This window comes from Liolophura sinensis, chromosome 12, assembly GCF_032854445.1.
Source record: "Liolophura sinensis isolate JHLJ2023 chromosome 12, CUHK_Ljap_v2, whole genome shotgun sequence".
Taxonomy (NCBI): Eukaryota; Metazoa; Mollusca; class Polyplacophora; order Chitonida; family Chitonidae; genus Liolophura; species Liolophura sinensis.
The window spans coordinates 18,985,058-19,001,842 of NC_088306.1; the positions used below are offsets into that span (position 1 = coordinate 18,985,058).

The 16,785-nt window shown below is 37.0% G+C and overlaps 1 protein-coding gene across 1 annotated transcript in view; it reads right to left on the reverse strand.

Annotated features, from left to right (window-relative positions):
* Window positions 1-16,785, reverse strand: part of LOC135479762 (filamin-B-like) — a 137,059-nt gene that overhangs the window by 93,690 nt on the left and 26,584 nt on the right. The window contains exons 3-13 of the mRNA XM_064759668.1: window positions 16,321-16,510; window positions 14,518-14,583; window positions 8,035-8,248; window positions 6,953-7,055; window positions 6,445-6,632; window positions 5,974-6,129; window positions 5,591-5,701; window positions 4,532-4,661; window positions 2,697-2,834; window positions 1,214-1,387; window positions 598-744 (exon numbers count right to left, since the gene is read on the reverse strand). Coding sequence (XP_064615738.1) covers window positions 598-744; window positions 1,214-1,387; window positions 2,697-2,834; window positions 4,532-4,661; window positions 5,591-5,701; window positions 5,974-6,129; window positions 6,445-6,632; window positions 6,953-7,055; window positions 8,035-8,248; window positions 14,518-14,583; window positions 16,321-16,510 — 1,617 coding nt within the window. The remainder of the gene's footprint in view (window positions 1-597; window positions 745-1,213; window positions 1,388-2,696; window positions 2,835-4,531; window positions 4,662-5,590; window positions 5,702-5,973; window positions 6,130-6,444; window positions 6,633-6,952; window positions 7,056-8,034; window positions 8,249-14,517; window positions 14,584-16,320; window positions 16,511-16,785) is intronic.

Genomic DNA, 16,785 nt, shown 5'->3' on the forward strand with positions numbered 1-16,785 from the left:
ACATGTTTTAAATTAAACATGTACAATTTGACACAAGTTCTGTAGACATAGCAATTATTGTCACTGTAATGTGAATTTGATGACAAAAATTTGGATATAAAATTAAATAGCCAAATGTTCAGTTTCATTTAAATGGTTAAGGCCCAAGGAAACAAAACAGAAATGTTAAAATTAAAGTTTAATAGTTATTTTTAAATTTTACTGTAATGTAGCAGAGAGGATTTATTTGATACACACATAAATAGAGATAAAAAATTACAAAGATATATATATATATATATATACACACGGAGTACATTTATGGGAATGACCATGCAGAATGCATGCAACCTTGAGCACATACTAACTACATGTGCTTGTGTTTTGCAAGAAAATAAATACATGCACATATAAACAAGCATAAATAAACAAAATAAACACAACATAAACCAAATATTTTTGCAGCTTAATTTGTAAGATATACTGATGATAATTTATTGATTGAAAAATGAAAACCAAAAATGAAAATCAAATTCAAAATAAAGTTAAATGTAGAAAAAGTTATATTATGGGTATAAAACTCTGAAAACGTTTTGAAGCTTAAGTTTCTAAACTCACCAACAACATCCACATTGACTTCGCCCCCACCAGCAGCTTTTGTGTCAACGTTGAAAGCAGCGACTTTGTTGACAGGTACGAGGCTAAGCCCCTCCCCACTAGCGGTCACGAGGTTGGAGTCAACGATTTCCAGGGTATAAGGAGAACCTAAGTCCAAGCGAAAACTAACCCTTATCAAATGTGTATTAGCATTCAATGTATATATTTATCTGAGTGGATATTGAATTCAAATTTGAAATATTTATGATAGTAACCATATTTATGGGCAGTGGAAATAAAAACAAGCAGACCAAGGTACAAACTGCTGTACCTCATCAAAGTCTTAGTAACAACTCAAAACAAAAGGCCATAGAAGGTGGATTTGAACTCACTACCTCAACAGTACTCATCCCACAAAAATATCTGAAACTCTGATACATCCACGGGACAAACACATATAAAGAATTTCAGGTGTTCTATTTACTTTTTAGTACAGCATAAATCTTTTTTGTATTGTTACGGGTTTTCGTTTTGCCTTTTATTTTTCAAAGTTCAGTTTTAACATTCTCCTTGTGAGCAACAGATACCAGTAGCTCACACTTTTCTAGGTCTAACCTTGACCTTGTGACCTCCTCACCTTTGACCTCTGTCCCGTTGAACATGACCTCTACCTTGTAAATACCAGCCCCTTTGGGAATAAAGTCCACCTTGTAGATTCCGTAGCCCTCCTCAATTACCTTTGCTGGCACATTCACCCCGTTGTGAACGACGTTCACTTCCACGTTACCCTGCCCTGCCTGGGAGCAGTCCGCTGGCAAAAATGGAAAACGGGGAAAGGGTTGTTATTCTGATGCACACAAACAGACAGACAGACAGACAGACAGACAGACATAAAGACATCATAGGGCTCTTGTTCAGGCTAGTGTCTAGCTAGTGCAGCTTGGAACAACTGTCTGGTTAAAACAAGGAACAAGTTGTCATCATGCTGGTAACAGACAGACAGGCAGACAGAAATAAAGACATCATAGGGCTCTTGTTCAGGCTACCGTCTAGCTAGTGCAGCTTGGAACTGTCTGGTTAAAACAAGGAACAAGTTGTCATCATGCTGGTAACAGACAGACAGAAAGAAAGACTGCATGGTGATCCTCCAGCTAGCATCTATAGTGCAGCTTGGAACTGTCTGGTTAAAACAAGGAACAAGTTGTCATCATGCTGGTATCAGACAAACAGAAAGAAAGACTGCATGGTGATCCTCCAGCTAGCATCTATAGTGCAGCTTGGAACAGCAAGCTGGTAAAAACAGAAAACAGGGCTAGAGCAGTTATTATGCTGCTAACGGACACACAGCATAGTGATCATCTTGAAGTTACTGTCTAGTGCAGCTTTGAAATAAATGACTCGTTAAAATGTAAAACAGGAAACTACTGCCGTGTAAAAATGAGATCATTCTTTACTGAATATTTCACCATTTTATTATCCTCATGATGGCATATAAAATTCTGAAATATTGAGTGCAAAATGATATCATGTTGTGGACAAACACTACTCATATTTTCACGTGAGTGTTCTTAGTGGATGTTAGAAACTATTACTGTGATGCTAATATGCCGACAAACCCATAGACACTACAGTGATCATTTTCTTTGCCTTTTTACAATCAGATGATTAAAACCAAAATTAAAGAAATAAAATCACAGTTGTGATGCTATAGAGAAAGCCATCACATTTATGACTTCCTCTCAAACAACTGGCTGATTACAGTAAAACATCTCTAACTACTATCATGGACGACAAACAAAACAGTATTAGTATCTTTTTGTTCTCTTTTTTATGTGACATTTATGTTTTATCTTGGATTGAGCACTCTGTGTTCACACAGTTCTACTCAAGCAGTTCTATGGTTCATACAGTTCTACTGTTCACACAGTTCTACTGTTCACACAGTTCTACTGAAGCAGTTCTACTGTTCACACAGTTCTACTCAAGCAGTTTTACTGTTCATACAGTTCTACTCAAGCAGTTCTACTGTTCATACAGTTCTACTCAAGCAGTTCTACTGTTCATACAGTTCTACTCAAGCCCCAGATTTCAGGAAACACCAGCATGCTTATCTCCCTTACCTGTGAAGTTAAAGGCCTTCCCAACTGCGCCCCCTTCCAGCCCATACACCTTGACAGCGTTGGGGTCGTAGACGTTCACCGTGTAAGGACTGCCTCGCACATGTTCATTGGCATACATCACTGAGATTTTCCAATCTCCTGTAAATGGAGGAAGAATCATAGCAGTTTCACCATTTGTGTTTGCCAACAAAAAGGCAGTAATATTTCATGTAAGTATCAGCACAATTGAAACAAACTCTATTCCTGTTTGGTTGAATAAACAGATTTTGTACATCTGTAACCAACGCCATATAACTCTAATCTCCTACTGCAAAAAACTGCATTACACACTAAGGTCAAATTACAAACTCACTACAATATGTATCCACATACAGGAATATAAATTTCGGATATGCAAAAGTTTTACCCCAGCTATCGAATTTCCATTTATTCATTTATCTGATTGGTGTTTTACACTGTACTCAAGAATATTTCACTTATGTGACGGTGACCAGCATTATGGTGGGAGGAAACTAGGCAGGACCCATGACCATCCGCAAGTTGCTGCCTGACCTTCCCACTATTATGTTTCGAGTTTCCCATCCCAACACAGCAATGGTAATCATGCAGAAAAACACTTTAAAACAAAATCAGTTGAGATATTGCTCCACTTTTCTTTGTTGAAACATGCAAAAGAAAAAACTCATAAAGACTTCATGCAAGCTTCACTCCTAATTAATAGTATTAAAATGATGTGAACTGTGTTATTAAAAAATAAACAATTTAAAACGTTAATCTCTCATAAGAAAAAAATTTTTAACAAAATATTTTCAATATCTGAACACTATTTGCCTGAATGTGTATTGAAAATTTCATTCTTTTGAATCATGATTTTCACACAAAATTGAATTTTTTTAACAATTTCAGCAGACGTATCCAGCTGGTGTCTAACAATGCATTCATTCGAGAGTATTTCATGTATATGTCACCAGTCATGGCGGAAAGTTAAAAATCTGACAAAGACTGCCTACAGTTTTTTCAAGCTCTAAAGCACTTTTTCAGTGGAATTTATGCTTACTCCAAAAATGATTTGTTCATGTGACAAAAGATGCCAGCTTCATAAAACTATGCTGATCAGTTCTCTACAGCCCTCAGTTCTCTCACAATGTTTCCCAATATTGTCAGAGTGACGGCTGAAAATGTTGACAAATTTAGGTAGTCTCGCTGGTATTAAATTCGTGTTTAATGCACATCTTTTCATTCAATATTATAAAGAAACAAAAACAAAACCAAGAACAGCATTCCTGAGAGAAAATATTTCATGCTGGACCAAGATAAATTACGAGAGGGGATTGAGCAAAAGTATGAAGACATTACGTAAAGGTTTCTAATGATAAAACTTAGAACCGAATCTCTTTCAAAATGTTCAAACTTCACAAATATGAAAACTACATAAAATATGAGGGGAAAGCGGAGTTATAAGTAACTTACCAATATCCCCTTAGTTTGTGTTTGCGCATGACATGAACAGCAACATACACATGTGGAGCGTTTCATGATTAAAATAATGCTGATATTTATATGCAAAAATTTTATAATGCAACGTTTATAGAATAGAATTTCTGCTTATCGACACTGGTTATAATTCACATTTAGACACTTAAGTTCATTTCATCTTTCAAAAAATTCTTGGACATTCAGAACCAGGTTTGGTGAAAGAGACAAACTCTTTTATACACAGGAGAATTGTGCAACTTTTGCAGGCAGGGGGAGACAACTCTAATTGTTGATTAAAATAAGTTATCCCCCCTGCTCCTGCATGTTTCACAGAATTCTGGCCCATGCTGTTTACTAACCTGCTTCCTGAGGAGTGAAAGTTGAGTGGAACATTCCATTTCTGGCTGACAGGGGCAGTTCAAATCGCTTTCCACTGGGTGAGGTCGCTTCCACCGTTACATCCCCTTGTCCAGCTGATGATGTGTCAACCTTTAATAGAACATCACCTATTTAAATTCATGTACATGCACCACAGGCCTGTGTGGCCGAGGAGCCAAAGACCCAGGAGCCTCTCACCAATGCGGTCGCTATAAGTTCAAGTCCAGCTGATGCTGGGTCTGCCAGCAACCCACCCGAGCACTACTCCTTACACCATAATGCTTGCTGCTGTCGTATAAGTGAAATACTCTTGAGTAAAGCATAAAACACCAATGAAATAAATAACTACATTGAAGAGATTACTCATACATTGTAAACATTACATTGGTTTTCACCTAGCAGTACTTTCTGTTGAAGTGACATAGGTGCCAAATATTACAATATCAACAGTAATGTTTCAATAGAACACCATGCGCAGGACACCACATCTGACACCCTACCCGACACCCTAACCACACCCCAAATATTCAGGGATGATTACCTCCTAATTATGTTCTGGACAAGCAGGTGACAAACCCAATAGTACCTCAGTTTTACCTGCACAGGTTATTATGCTAAGTATTATGTAGGTGTCTTACTGTACTTTTCCCATCGTAATAGAACGGTGTAAAACACCAATCAAATAAAATAAATCCTATCATAATATTTTAAACAATTCACATACCCATGGATTGACTGTAACCTGGGGCGAGCGTCATGTCAATGACACTATGACAGGATACGTGTAATAATGCCGAAGTGGCAATATGCCACATTCACGCAAAAATTTCAGTTTGAAAGTATTCTGATTTGATCAGAATTGGGATAATCTAACCACTGGGCCACTGTCCACCAAATCAACCATCATAACGGACAAACTACTGGACAAAAGGAAGTTCCCAACCCCACATACTTTAGACAGCAATTCTATTCTTTTTCATGTAACAAGCCCTAAATTTTTGATCATTAGAATGGACTTACCCTTAACTCCTGCTGGGCACTCCTAGACAGGCTTTGTCGATTTTGTGAACGACAACACGACTTGGGTCAGAAGTGACGTTAAAATTTACAGGGCAGCTGGAGATTATCTCCTCCTGACAGTAGACAACAAGCTGCAAAAAAAGAAACAAAATAAAAAAAAACAAAAACAACAAATACAATACTGTCAGTTTTTTTAACTACTCTCCATCTTGGGTAAACTTGTCAGTGATGGTTTGTGACTTTACAGCACCAATATAACAGCTTCTGAGGAAGAGCAAAATACAGAATATCTTTAAAATCATGCTGCACTGATGCAGCCATGCTAAAGCACAACTGCTATACCAACCAATACTAATTAAGGTACTGGAATTAACCAAACTTTGTCTTCAAAAAACACACTCACCCGATGTTTACCCGCTTCCTTTGGTTTAAAATGGCCTTCCACAGCGTTCCCCCTCCAGTCTAATCTCACCGGTATCTTTGAGTTTGGACCTTCCAGAACTGCTTTTATATCTGACGATCTCACTTTGTCATCTTGAATTTGGAGCCCAAAATTTTTCTGAAATTCAAACATCAAATAAAGCATTTGTTTTTTTTTTCACTATTTTGGGGATGGGGTGGTCCAGTATGTTGTGGCGGAGTTCAGAGCACCAACATCATATACTCTGAACAAATTCACATATTTTATTTATCTGATTGGAGTTCATCAGTTCATGGCGGATATGGTTAATGATGACGGAGTGCCAGGGAACGACCTATACTTCGTTAGCAGGAAAGCAGGAGAACCAAACTCCGGATTACTATCTGTAACCTTACTGGTCTATGAAGGCCAAAAGCATGAATTAGCTGGATGAGAATGCTTTCATCAACTCACCTCACTTCCCACCGTGATGTTGTTAAAGTCTCCGCTAAGAGCAACCTTTTCTGATGGAGGTTTTGAAGGTTTAAGGTGTGTGAAACTTGCGGCGTACGCCATCATACCCAGATGTTCCTCAGATGCCTCTGATAACTCTTTAGCGGACAGGATGGGATCTACACCCAGGCGCTTACCTGCATCAATACCTGGAAAAACAACATTAATAATGTAAGGACTGTACTCAGGTGCTGGATAGATTAATACAATCTATCTGAAGTCTTATAACTTTTAAATTTACCCCTGCGGTTAACCTTAAGTCTTCAACCTTTTCAAGCACCTCTGCAACTAATATTATAAAACACTCTGAGAACTAGCTTTCACAGTTTTTTGAAGCTTGCATCTTTACTAACACAAGCAAATCATTTCAGCATCATTGTGATACTGATTGAATGCTTAAATTCCAGTGAATAAAAATGCTTTTGAGGTTGAAGATCATCAGCTTGTTAACCTGGGTGAACTGACTTACCTGCCTGCAGGTTCTCAACAGGTGTGCCCTGGGGGTTAGCAGGAGAACTGCCCCCCATTTTTCTGACCAGTTTACACAGTGCCCGTCCATCATTCCAGTCAGTCTGCAAAATGGATGAAGGCTCAGTTTTTGTTTTTCTCATGATAAGAAAGTGAAACAGGTAAATGTTCATATGAATAATACATTTTTGAACTCATCAATACGCATGTCAATACGCATGTCAATACACATGTCAACACGCATGTCAACACGCATGTCAATACTCATGTCAATACGCATGTCAATACGCAAAACTATAGATACAGATAACAATATTCCTTTGGGTATCTGGACCAGAAATCCCATACTCCTTCAGTTAAATGATATGTTTGAAATACCATCCATACGTCATTAAACTCTATCATTCACCTAATTAATTCTATTTATTTATTTATCTGATTGTTGTTTAATGTGTTTTTTCACTTTTTCGATTGTTGTCAGCTTTACGGGTGGAGACAGACAGGGTATTTCTTTATTTTCTTTGAGTTCTACACCGCACTCAAGAATATTTCACTTACACAACAACAGCCAGCCTTATTGTGGGAGAAAAACAGCCAGAGCCATAAAGAAACCCATTTGCATGTTGCTGAAAGACCTTCCCCGTATAACACGATAGGAGGTCAGCATGAGCTCGACTTGAGCTTATATCGACCGCATCCTTGCTAGACTCTAGAGTCATGGTACTGCACAAGCAGGCTAATCACTCTGTCTTATATTCAATAATTTTCATAATACACAGGTTAATTCCCTTGTCATGGAATTATCTCCCCTGACAGTAGGTATCAGTCTTTCGTTTCAGTACTAAGGGACTATGGAAAATATTGTCATTTACTCAGTTTCCCAGTGTACAGAAGAAAATGGTAATGATTCAAAAGTAGTTAACCCCACAGGCGAAATTTTTACAGTCAATCCCTGTGGCTGCTTAAATTCCACTACACAGGTACTTCCAAATGCTAACAGCATTAGATAATTGAAATGAAGTGAGGTAAATCAATGAAAAAGGAAATAAACTATGTGTTATAAAAAATGGCCCACAGACTCACAGTGAAGTTGTTGACGTCGGCCTCGGGGATGGCGTTCCGCACCCAGTTAAGCGTGGCCTTGTAACCCGGAGAGTTGTACTTCATGTAGTAGGACAGGTAGGTCATACCTGACAGCTCGTCCAAATCAGGGCTTGATAGATCCTCTGGTCTTAAAACCAGCGGAATATCAAAGTGCTGTTTGGCCAGCTGCATGGCATTACGACAATTCTCTACCCTGAAATACAGAAAATTTACTTATTTACTTTTATGATTTAATATTGATTTCATTGGTTTACGTAAAGTGAAAAATTCTTGTTTATAAGCCCCATCGACATGTTATGGGGCTTACGAGTTTGTGCAGAAAATTATTTAAGGCACGGTGGGTAGGTGTCAATGGTGTTGTTGAGTTGACAGACAGATGTATATTCAATATAGTAAGGGTCACAAAATCACACCTTTCACCTATGTTCGTTTTGCGAGAACATGTGATTTTAATTTTACTTTAAAAAAAAGAGAAGCTGCTATAGACTTCAAATACATATAATACATTAATTATTCCATTCTTGTTAACCCCATTTACGGAAACGGAAAAATGAAATCAAATGGCCGTCATCAATTACAAGATGCAAATCAGATTGGATAATGTTGAGACATCCACCTGCCTAATAAAGTACACACAAAAGTATGATGGAAGTAAGCTTAGAGAATGACAGTATGTGAATATGAACTAGCTAATAAATACATGTCAGAGATGGATAGTAAGAAACAGCATGGTTTTAAATAAAAGAAACACTTCGTAATAGGTAATCTTAAGTCTGTATAAATAAGGAGCATTTTTAATACCCTCCTAAAAAATGCTTGATGTCAGGATGGAGGCACATACTATTTCAGAAATTCTGCATGACTACCGTAATTCTTCAACCTTTTCAACTGCCTCTACGACCAGTTTTTTGAAACATTCTGAGAGTGTAAATAAATAACGTGTACAGTTTTATGAAGCTCACATTTTTAGCACTACTAATATCTTTAGTGATACACACAAGTCATTTTAGCTTCACTTTCATAATAACTGTATGCATAAATACCACTGAAAAAAAAGTGCCTTGAGGTTGAAAACCTTTACAGTACGTAAATATTCAATATTTACAATATTCTTAAATGTTGGAAATACCAATGAGAACGTTACCACACACAAACATTAAATACAAATCATCAAATCAAATTGACTGTAGCCTTATTTGCATACCATGAATTCTACCATAAGCCTTCTAATTTTTGGGCCACCTGGTCTGCTCTTTTCAGCCAATATACATGTAACTGTAGCAGGAATATTTAGTGTCTTTTTATTTCTTTTTTACACTAATGAACAAAATATTTATATCTCTTTCAGAAAACTTCTGAAATATTCTTTGCAGGTGTATGAAAACAACTACATTGCTTTTCAAAAAACACTGGGAGAGCAATATCAGCACTACTAATATCTGTCCCAAAAATTAGAAGACTAAAGCATTATCCTGGTTGGACAAACTTGATAGCTTTTGCTGTAAAATGTCTGGATCAAAGTTGATGAAACACTGTCTAAATATTTCTGCAAAACTACACTGTAACTAACTGGATTTCAAAAGATGATGGATAACTGCAGACAGGTATGAGGATTGAGGTGAGTTAATGAGATGAGGTGTTTACACAGAATCTAGCCTGAAGTCAACAGGTAACATCAGTGACCCCTGACATCCTGAGGACTGGTACAGCTGAGCTATATCCCCGCAGGTACGCAAGCTTCTACCTCACACAAAATGCTTCTACCTCTCACTTTTGTGCGGGGATTAAAGGATTTTAAGGAGCTCTTCAGTCGTGTGTTTCCACGGCAACAGCATGTTTTAATCTGGTTAAGTGAATGTCAGCCAAAACAATGACTCATGCTGAGCGAGAGGGGCTAAACCTGGAATACTAACTTTAGCTCGTTTGTGAAATTTAATTCACAGCGTTTGTCAAACTACGACAGATGGCCTGAAGCAAAATTTCCATGAGGCATGTACATGTACATGAATATTTAGCCTAGAAGAAAGGAATCTATGTGGGTCTGTCTTTTGATTTTTCTCCATAATCACACAATTGATCGTGCAACTTCATACTTGCTGGAGATAAAATGAAGCACAGTGTCAAGTACACGAAAAGTTACGCACTGCATCAAGCTAGGGAATAATTTCAAAGTTTAACTTGGTATCTGCCAATGTTGACAAATTTTCCCTTTGTAAAAAGAGTTATCCCGCTATTTTAATTCGCAGCATTTATGTCTTGTACCAGAAACAGTTGGCTTCTATTGAATGACCACTGGGTGCCAGACATGGTCCTGTTTCTCATTTCCAAACTTGCTTATGAAAATTTAGGCAATGATGATATCACAAACAGAGGCTGCCTCACTGTATTCTGATAATGTACCAGTACTTTTGTGCAGCTTAAGACCATTCATTTCCACTGACTGCTACAGGTTTCAGATTAATTATTGAAATTTAGCATAACTGACAAAACAAACCATAGTAAATCTTTATTCCCACATGCAAAACTTCTGACTACATCAACATGTACAGTCAGTTACAAGACAAAATAGAAACCTTATTTGAGTTTCTCAGCAATGTGTGTATTTAAATAATTTTGCTTAAAGATTATGGAAGAAACAAACTTTAGTTTGAGGTAGAGAAAAAAGCTTCACAACCGGTTTATATAACAGTAATATGACAGTTCATGTTGTCTTTGCTCTTTCTTGTAACTCTTTCGGAATTTCCGCTCTCCACCAGACAGCTGTGTCGTTAAAATGTGGAGCCTATGCCCCAGGGAGATTATACACAGTTTGCCAGACACTCTGCCGCATAATGTCCAGACAGTCAACTGAGCAAATAGAGTGACACACTTTGCTATTTACAGAGTTTATTCCCCTGACCAGAGAGGGAAGGATCCCAGAAGGCCAACCAACAGCTGATCTTTTTCACCTGTTGTTCTTGAAATTGTTACGGCTAATTTTCAAACTTTGACACACTACGTCTTCTATAAATATGTCAGTTTAAATAAAAATGTCCAAATTCTTTCAATAAAACCTGATAATTGAAGTTGTTTTCCAAAAAAAATCATGTTCTCAGTTCTCTGGGATTTCTTCATGAATTTGATAAAATGAGCACTTTGTGTAGGAGATGCAAAATTATGAACATATTATAGTCTGCTGGAAATAGAAAACAATTTGTTTTTAATGTTTGTATAAAATTTACAAACCCTTAGAGCATAAAAGACATAAGCTCATAGTTATACAGAGGAAACATTCTAACTGCCACATCAAAGGACGGTCGATTTCAATGTGAGGTACATACAGTTCAGTAAAGAATGATACATTGAAGATCAATACAAATCAATACGATAGCCACTGATGATGAGAAATGAATAATTAATCTGTGAAAATCAATGAAACTTAACACGAGGCTGATGAATATTAACAAATCTATTTTTAAACCAGACAGCGAATGCTAATGAACAGATATGAATGAACAGACAATTGGGGAATTTCCAGTTCGAACTCTTTCATATTATTACACATAAAGTGTAAAAAAATATTCCACTATACCATGTGATCTGTCCAAAATCTTAGGCAACTATTTTTAATTACATATACTATAACATGGTTGTCTTCAAAAAAGTTTCACAAACAGTTACTTGGAGTAAATAAGCTATGTAGAAACTTGAGGAGCTGAGTGATGTTGCTTGCCGAAGAAAACGGGCGTCACTTGTGCCTCTGGAACTCGGGGAGACTGGTGACTAGTTCACCAATATCATCAAAAGTTGCGTAACATTTTTGACCAGTCTCATGATACAGCAGGACTTTTCTTACCTTTAGCGACAAAAAGAGTTCAACCTCAAAATCTCCCCTATCAACAAGTCACCCAAGGGACATTATCTAGATAATGGCTGACCCATCAGAAAGTCCCTTATATACAGCACCATATGTAGCAAATACAGCCAAATAATTAAATGAATAGTTGACTGAGGACATGTAAACAAGCCAATTCGAACAAAAAAAATGACATTTTTTTCTTTGGAGAGCAAGCAAACAAATGAGAGCCAGATTTTCAAATTGGAGAGTCAATCAGAGTTTAGTGATGTTATGCCTGTGTTGTTGTTGTTGTACATGGGAATGTTGAAGATTTGACTGCCATTTTGCATAGCTGTCCACTACGAAACCATAATGTGTAATGTAAAACAGAACAAAGGTTTGTGGGAAAAGACTGACACGAGCATGTGGTATACAGGTACATGCTTTCCATGAGAAAGGATCCATCAATGCACAGGGTTTTATTTATTTGTGTTTCACTCACCAGGTATAATTTATTTATTTTTATTTGATTGGTATTTTACGGCATATTTAAGAATATTTCACTTATACGACGGCAGCCAGCATTATGGTGGGAGGAAACCGGGTAGTGCCTGGGTGAAACCCATGAATCATCCGCAGGTTGCTGGCAGACATTCCCACGTACTGCACAAGGTATGAAGCGTGGTACGTAAATCCACACTAAGGACAAGAAAAGTACTAAAAGAGATCATTAGACACATTACAACAAAAATGGCGGACAATACATTTTATACTGACCAATCAGTAAGTACGTAGTTCACAAGGCCACCAGCAATAGGCAGCCAATGAATGAGCTCAAGGCAGAGCAGAATAGTTTTGATGTGAATGTAGCCATAGTCGACAATGATGAGAGCTAGCATACATGAAAGGTCGATTAACAGGATATCATTTTTCAGCCAATAAAGAGTTTCGAGCAACCCAGAAAGTTCTTCAGTCAGGGTAAACCCCAGAAACACATGTTCTCGGATATTATACACAAATTCACAATTTCACAAAATAATGATAAAGATGACCTCAATAGTCACTGAGTAAAAGGGATAGTTTAGGACAGTATGTTATATGGACAGCAACAGAGGTTTCCCCAACAGACAGATGGTAAATAATTCAGCCAATGAAAATGGCTCATGTTCAGACATGTTCACCAAGGTACCAATCAACATGCTTAGCCAATCAAAAAGCAGCTTGAAGGGTTCTGAAAACAAAACAGGAAGTAGATTTCGGTCTCAGAAGTGACCTCATCATGCTTATACTTACTCCAAAGGGCTGTGTCAAGAGAGAAATCAAATTCGCTATACCTCTATCAAATTACTTAAAAGTACCTTAAACATGTAAAGAGGCTTTGTTCTGTCTGCAATATAAAACTGGATACTTCTAAACCATGCATGCTTTTGAAAATCTCGAGTCCATTCAGAAAACAGGTGAAATATTCTTTGCAGGTGTATCAAAACAACAACTGTATTTCTTAAGAGATTTGCGATACCATATCAGGAGATTTATAATAATATCTCTTTATTATTTCTGTAAAATTATTATAGCTGTATCTCTAGTTATACCCCAGGCTAATTCTAGATTACGTTTCGGAATTCCTGGATTTTTGTAACAAACAATTCAGTATCAAACACAGGCCACGCCCTATTCATTCTCAGAAATGTTTATTTTATGTTCATGAAATAAACATGTCTTCCTTTTCCTAACTGTAAAAATGACTAAAACAACCATGGTGAATTCATTTCTATTAATAAAGCACTTTAAAAGGCTAAGCCTATTTTCTATTCTTTGTTTTGCAATGGTGTCATAGCTGCTCCGAGCAAATCATCAGTACACTCTTTGGTCACGTGTGCACGTGAAAACAAAGTGAATTTAATCCCGGTGAGATGCATGCAGGCGTGGAAGAAGTTTTAGCAAAAAAAAAAAGAAAAAAAAAAGAGAATTACAACCTTCAGTGAAGAAATTCTTTCTGGAAAATTAAATCAATGTGTCTAGCCTTCAAACATGACACCCTAATTCTTCTAAAATTTGGGACAGATATTAGCAGCGTTGAAAACAGAATATTACATTTCTTCACCAGGTTTTTGGAAAAGTAAAGATATGAGTATGCTGATCATTAGATGGTCTAACCATGTGACAAAAAAAGAAACTCAACATTCCTGGTAGAATTACATCAATATTGGCTAAAATGAGCAGACCAGGTGTCCCAAATTTTCGAAGAAATAGGGCACTTTCAGTGTCCTGTAGGACTCTGAACTTAAGGAATCGGAACAAAATCAGGAAATCCGTCCATTTAGCTCGGTGTTATTTATCACCATCTGCTCCTGGCTAGGAATCTGGGTGCTTGAAACTATGAATTATATTTACTTATTTAATCGGTGTTTTAGGCCATACTCAAGAATATTCACTTATACGATAGTGGCCAGCATTACGTCACAGGACGAGAAGGCTAAAACCCGGTTAAATGATGTACAATATTTTCCGAAGCCATATGAAAATTGCAGCCATACAAAACTTGCCACCTTTGTGCGTGAAGGTAGATTTGCACAAAATCAAAATTATAATAATTTGACAAAAAGTGAAAATTAGCGTGAAAACTTCATCATAAAGTGACTTACTTGTTATTCCTGTTCAACTGCCTCCAGTTGGGAGCCAGACCTGGCTTACAATAGTCCAGTAGGGCACTGGAAACAAAATAATACAAAAATAAACTCAAAACAAAATATAAAAAAAGAAGAAAAAAAATAACAAGAAGTGAATTTTATTCCCAGAATATCATAAATTGAACTGAATGAGCTCATGATTTAATAATGTTTATTTGTTTTATTGGGAGGGTGCTTAACACTGTACGCTGTCAGTTTTATGGGTGCAGGGAAGCTAGTTAGCTGATAAACCATGCAGGGTCTGGATTTGAACCCATAACATCACCTAATTTCCAACTATTTTTCCAACTTATTATTTTTTAACAAATTTAACTTTGAATAATACAAATCATTTAAATATATATATATATATATATTTAAATATATAATGTTGTGCCAGTACATTATTAATAAAATTTAAATTAAACTTCATGACTGTGTAAAAAAACCTTTCATTTGACCGTTTTTACTCTACAGGTATTTCACCTAAAAAAGTTAAGCATTTTTCATGTCATGCATTTTGCTTGATTCTGATTGATGCATCTACGTTACAGGGCCACTTACATAGTTTTAGTAAAGTTTAATTACTTTTTTACCAGACACACTTAAGTGTTGGAATCAAGTGTCATTTTACAGCCTTTATGTTGCTTATGAAAATGTATTTTTACACATCAAGAACAGGTGAAACAGAGTGCATGGAGAACAATTTTTGTTTTCATTATTTTATAATAATGTCGCCTTTTGTGACAATTTCTGGTCAAAATTAAAATAAAAAGTCCCAATGCAAGGTGTAAAATCACATGCAAGCAATGATAGGAAACAAACAATCAAATGTGACAGGCCTAACGTCAGGACAGACAGAACATCTAACATGTCAAAGGAATACTGCTCCTGTCAATAAACACTGCATACACAAACGACGTTAACAATCCATTCCCTGAAAGTCTGTCAGCAGCTTCTGTGTGTTACTGTCAGCTTCATTACACCGGACTATATTGGAAGCTTTTTTTACGATGGCCATATCATTTCTCCCATGAATGGAACTAGTGATCTGAAAAATGGCTCAAAGAGCAAACAAAGGCTGTTAATTACACTGACATGTTAAGGGAGGGGGAGGGGAGAGGGAGAGGATTGCGTGAGATTGGCACCTAGATTATGAATTTTACACCAATTAATCAATAAAGCAAGCTACGTGCTTCAATGATTCCCATCATCAGCTACAACAGCAACAACGTCCACTATATGGCGTCTCCCTGGAGACCAGAAGTCAAAAATTGTGTCTGCTTCCCCACTATTATCTTGTCGTACATCAAATTTCTGGATGTAACTGACACTTCAGATAGCAATCCTCATAAAAAATTCCACCCAAAAGTAAGATAAACTTAAAAATGTTCATCAGTCCGCAATGTGCATCCAGGAGTTAGGTGTACAGTTGAGTTGCACACATCAGGGCTTAATAATAGTCATCTGCTAACATGCATTGTGAATTAGAAACTGCCAGTACAAACATGGTCTGTCTGACCATGAAAAGCCATTAAAGCACTTTTGTGGCATTGTGAATGATAATTTGGGAGACTGGGCGTAACTGGTGTAACTCGTGGGCGTGTAACCTTTTCCTACCTAACCTTGGTTGGTACGATATGAAATATTCCTCAGCATTTTCCGTGGTAACCCTTTAGACATGTCTAATCATTAAATGGCTAATTACTAAATACCTCATTACTTTTATCAAACATACATGTACATGAATACAGTCTAAGACAACTCCCCGAGCCTTACTGAAGAGCCACGCCATCATTCCAGTCTCGAGTAAAGTTCCCAACTTGGCATTCTGGGATAACCGCCTGTAACCATGCCAACATCAACTTCTTGGGTGGGAACTTTGTTTTGCCGATCTGGTAGCGAAGAATCAGGTGCCATATCAGTCCTAGTATCAATTTGAGGTTTCCATTAACGATATCTTCTGGACCTTTAACATAAAGTAAGTAAATCTCAAGGTTAAAACAGCTTGTATACATTTATGTCTTATTAAGGCAAAGAAAACTCTAAAATGAAGTACCCTAAATACCCCAAAATTTCTTCCACACAAGTGCATTTCTAGAAGCAAATAAATGTCACAAAATATTATTTTTGGTGCTGAAACATAACTTTCCAGCAGAATATCAAGCAAATCACAAAACACCATTCTACAATGAATACAGTATGTCAGAATCAGGAAATATGGGCTAGTTTGTCGTGAAGGAA